This window comes from Rutilus rutilus, assembly GCF_951802725.1.
Source record: "Rutilus rutilus genome assembly, chromosome: 15".
In the NCBI taxonomy this organism is placed as follows: domain Eukaryota; kingdom Metazoa; phylum Chordata; class Actinopteri; order Cypriniformes; family Leuciscidae; genus Rutilus; species Rutilus rutilus.
This window is the reverse complement of record NC_140220.1, coordinates 1707292-1711547: the sequence shown is the minus strand read 5'-3', so window position 1 is coordinate 1711547 and position 4256 is coordinate 1707292. Positions and strand designations below refer to the sequence as shown.

The 4256-nt window shown below is 44.3% G+C and overlaps 1 protein-coding gene across 1 annotated transcript; it reads right to left on the bottom strand.

Annotated features, from left to right (window-relative positions):
• Positions 1 to 379: 379 nt before the first annotated feature.
• On the bottom strand, positions 380 to 3140 carry LOC311304936 (zona pellucida sperm-binding protein 4-like). The gene is made up of 8 exons (XM_084432304.1): positions 1883 to 3140; positions 1616 to 1803; positions 1445 to 1542; positions 1213 to 1370; positions 944 to 1136; positions 727 to 874; positions 569 to 641; positions 380 to 490 (listed from the first exon to the last, which is right to left on the bottom strand). The coding sequence occupies exons 1-8, from the start codon at positions 2955 to 2957 to the stop codon at positions 414 to 416; spliced, it is 2010 nt and encodes a 669-aa protein (XP_084288430.1). The 5' UTR covers positions 2958 to 3140; the 3' UTR covers positions 380 to 413.
• Between the last annotated feature and the right edge of the window lie 1116 nt (positions 3141 to 4256).

Below are 4256 nucleotides of genomic sequence, written 5' to 3'. Positions count from 1 at the left end.
ATCCTTTATCCCAAGATATGATTTTATACTTGCGTGACTAAAAAAAATAAATTCCAAAAACCCAACGAGTGACCTCAGAGGGGTTTGAGGCATCAAGATATGCAGTTATGCTAGTCCAGCCATAAAGTCGTATGTAAAGCCTCAACCAGACAGAAGCTAAATCCTTCATTTGATATGTGAAAGATGAACCCGGGCCCAAGTTAACGACTAGAACTTGGCAAATAGTAAAGTTAAATGGCTTAGGCAGAAACTTGGCTTGTTTAGTTCAAGTCAAGAATCTCAATGCACAAAAGAAAAAGGTTTTGTAGTGCAGAAGTCAAACTGACAACAGTCATGAAACATCCAACTCAGACAGAAATGAATACCAAAGAGAAACATGTTGAGTTTCATGAAGTTTATTAAAACACTTAAATTCACTTGACCAGGTTAACTTGTCCACTAGACACCACAGTTTGCCCACTAGAGATGGTCTTGACGTGCGTGTCTCTTCCTGTAAAAAGTGGTAGAAGCATGAGGGGCATTTAAATAAATTCTCAGTTCCTGAAGTCAACTTACAGCAAGCACTCACTTTTCCTAGTGCAACTTTGCTCACAGGAGCCAGAGGAGGGATGGCACACCGCTGTACTACAGTGGATGAAGATCTAACAGAGGGGGAAAGGGTTAAGCCATAGAATTCACTGTAAAAAGCACTAATATTAAGGCTTGAGGTAAGGCTGCAGAGCATACGGTTTCCTGCAGAGGAGCCAGTGATGCTGGATCTACAAATGTGAACATCTTCACAACAAAGCGCTTGTAGTGGGTCGGGAACTGAAGACCAGATGATCCAGCCACTGGAACCAATGTGGTCAGGTAACGATCATCCTGGTAAGGGCATCTGAAAGGCAAAGAGGCAGTCAGAAATGCCTTACAGCACACTAGATGGATAAAGACTGGCCTTACTCACCCATCAACCAGAAGATCCCATTGGGGTAGACTGAGTGGACTGGGGGTTGATGTCGCCCAGCAATGTCCCAGCATCAGGACAATGTTGGGGTCGGTCCTCTCCAAAATGTGCACCTCAACATACACAGGCTCCCGCAGGACTTTTGTAACTGGATAATCAGCATCACTGTAGTAGGACGTGTACGCCTCGTCCCCTGAGGAAGAATGCAGTGTTTAACTAGAAACTGGAGTTTTAGAAAGGCTTTAGGCATACTTGGGACCAACACTTACCTTCTGCACAGCCTTTGGTGACACATTGACCATTTGCCAGTCTAAGCTCCACCCTGAGGGGTCCAGGAGCAGCTACTGGTGGAGGTGGAGGAACGGTGTTGACCTCCACAACCAGAGCTTCCACAGAGGTACCAGAGTACCTACACTGGAAGAGAAGCCTGGACGACGACAAACAGTGAGCTTGTAGCATTTGTCAATGATTCACGTTTATGATAAAGCATACATCACTTACTCAAAATGGCTGTCCCTTGTAATGGAACCAAGTGGTCCGATACCCACTTCATATGAGGAGGTCATTCTGTTTTCATACACCACATATCCACTGTCCTCCTGCAAATAGTAACACTGTTAGCATCCAATCCATTCTAAGCCATGCAGACCAAAACCACAAGCAGCTACTCACCATCATGCTTGTGCCACATGCAGTGACAGGGAACTGGTATATAGCAAAGAAAGGTGTGGATCCCACAGGACTGCAAGCTGGATCACTTCCACCCAGGAGACGGACTGAATCCAGGCTCAATCGAGGCAGCGTAACATCTCTAGCCACCACTACCACAAACTGACCATCTCTTATACACTGGACAGTCACTGGAACGAGTTACAAGAGCAGCTTATTGCTGAGGATCAGTTTAACATGAATGCCTCTACATTGACTCTACACTCTTACCTGCCTTCCCATAGTAACACTGCTGTCCGTTAAAGCAGCAGTTGATAGCAGCACACTCAGCACCACTGATACCAGGTGGTCCACATTGAATCTGCTCATAATCAGCTACAGTACATTTGTCAAGGGCCTCTGCCTGTGCCACTGGCTGCTTAGGCTGAAACTGCTGAGGAAACTGTTGACTAGCTTGCTGTTGAACTGACTGAAGAAACTGTTGACTAGCTTGCTGTTGAACCTGCTGAGGAAACTGTTGACTAGCTTGCTGTTGAACCTGCTGAGGAAACTGTTGACTAGCTTGCTGTTGAACCTGCTGAGGAAACTGTTGACTAGCTTGCTGTTGAACTGACTCAGGAAACTGTTGACTAGCTTGCTGTTGAACCTGCTGAGGAAACTGTTGACTAGCTTGCTGTTGAGCCTGCTGAGGAAACTGTTGACTAGCTTGCTGTTGAACTGACTCAGGAAACTGTTGACTAGCTTGCTGTTGAACTGGCTTTTGAACCTGCGGAGGAAACCATTGACTAGCTTGCTGTTGAACCTGCTGAGGAAACTGTTGACTAGCTTGCTGTTGAACTGGCTTTTGAACCTGCGGAGGAAACCATTGACTAGCTTGCTGTTGAACCTGCTGAGGAAACTGTTGACTAGCTTGGTGTTGAAATGGCTTTTGAACCGGCTTTTGAACCTGCGGAGGAAACCATTGACTAGCTTGCTGTTGAACCTGCTGAGGAAACTGTTGACTAGCTTGGTGTTGAACTGGCTTTTGAACCAGCTTTTGAACCTGCGGAGGAAACCATTGACTAGCTTGCTGTTGAACTGGCTTTTGAACCGGCTTTTGAACCTGCAGAGGAAACCATTGACTAGCTTGCTGCTGAACTGGCTTTTGAACCAGCTTTTGAACCTGCTGAGGAAACCATTGACTAGATTGCAGTTGAACTGGCATTTGAAACCGCTGGTCAGTTTGCTGGAACATCAGAGCTTGAGGATTCTGGGGCAGATCACTCCACTTCGGAACAGCATGACTGAACGCACAGAACCAAACACAAAGTGCCAGAGACTGAACAGCACACCAACTTCCTGCCATTGTTCAACAGCTAGTCACACTGCTGAGGTGCTGCCCTTTGGTCTTTTTGTACTCTACAGACTTTGGCTAATTAATGATAATCCCTCCCTCTTCATTAACAGTCATGATTCTCCAGACTTGCATGAGTGTAGGGATGGCTGACGCGAAACTGACGTTCAGAAGCTTTTCGAGATCCCGAAGCGCAGATGTTTCGAAACACTGATCCGAAGCGTGATTCAAAACACCCATGTCACGTGACTACGGCTAAATGAAGCTTCGGAGTGTTTCACAAGTGTTTCGACAGGTGACATTGTCCGCCGAATCAGCGTTTGATTGACAGGGTCGGGAACAGACCACACAATCGCACATCTGTAAAAGTTAAGTCAACGCATCTTGACCTCGTGGGTTTTTGTGAGAGGAGTTTGATTTTGAGATAGCAGATTTTTGGTGATATAGTGACATTTATAGTGCGATTTGTTTAGTTATATTTAGGCTTACATTTAAATTTACACATTGACTGATAGACTAGAGACAGACAGAGTACTAGCCTATAGGCTACACATATAGTGACACATTAATAGATGCATAGATAGAAATATATATAGACAGATTAATAGATAGATACATAGATAGATAAATAAAAATGGAGGCTCCACAGAAGAGATGCCATACATCTGTGGTGTGGGTGGGAGCATTTCCATTTGGAAACCCCAAATAAAGTGATATGTATGTATTGTGATCGGCAGCTAGCCTACTGCAACAATACATCATCCATGATGCGCCATTTGAGGAGCACTCATCCTGCCATTTTGCAGGGTGCAGAGGATGGTATCATTCCCCCTGTACCTAGGCCTGCTACTGACACTGCTGGGCCATCTAAGCAAGGTATGCATTGTTTGAAATATAATTATTTGTATGTCCTTGCTAAAAAATATCTTTGCATGCCAGCAACAAGTGTCCCTTGTGAGAGGATTTTTTCAAAGGCTGGAGAAATTATCTGTAAAAAAAAAGAAGTAGGCTAAGTCCTTCCACAGCAGAGAAATCAATATTTTTGAATACAAATCTATAAAAAAGTGAGACATTGTGGCTTGATTTATTTGATTAATATTCATTTTTCATGACCAAAATAACATTATGCACAGTGAGGAGCCTACAGGTTACAAGCTTCACATATTAGAAAAATACAATAATAAAGAAATGGAAAAAAAAATTGAATGGCTGGTTGTCAAGGTTGTTTCAGATCAACACCTGCAAGTGACCACTAGGTGTCACCGTTGAGACGGGTGTCGGATTGTTTCGAAGCCTCGACACAATATGGCA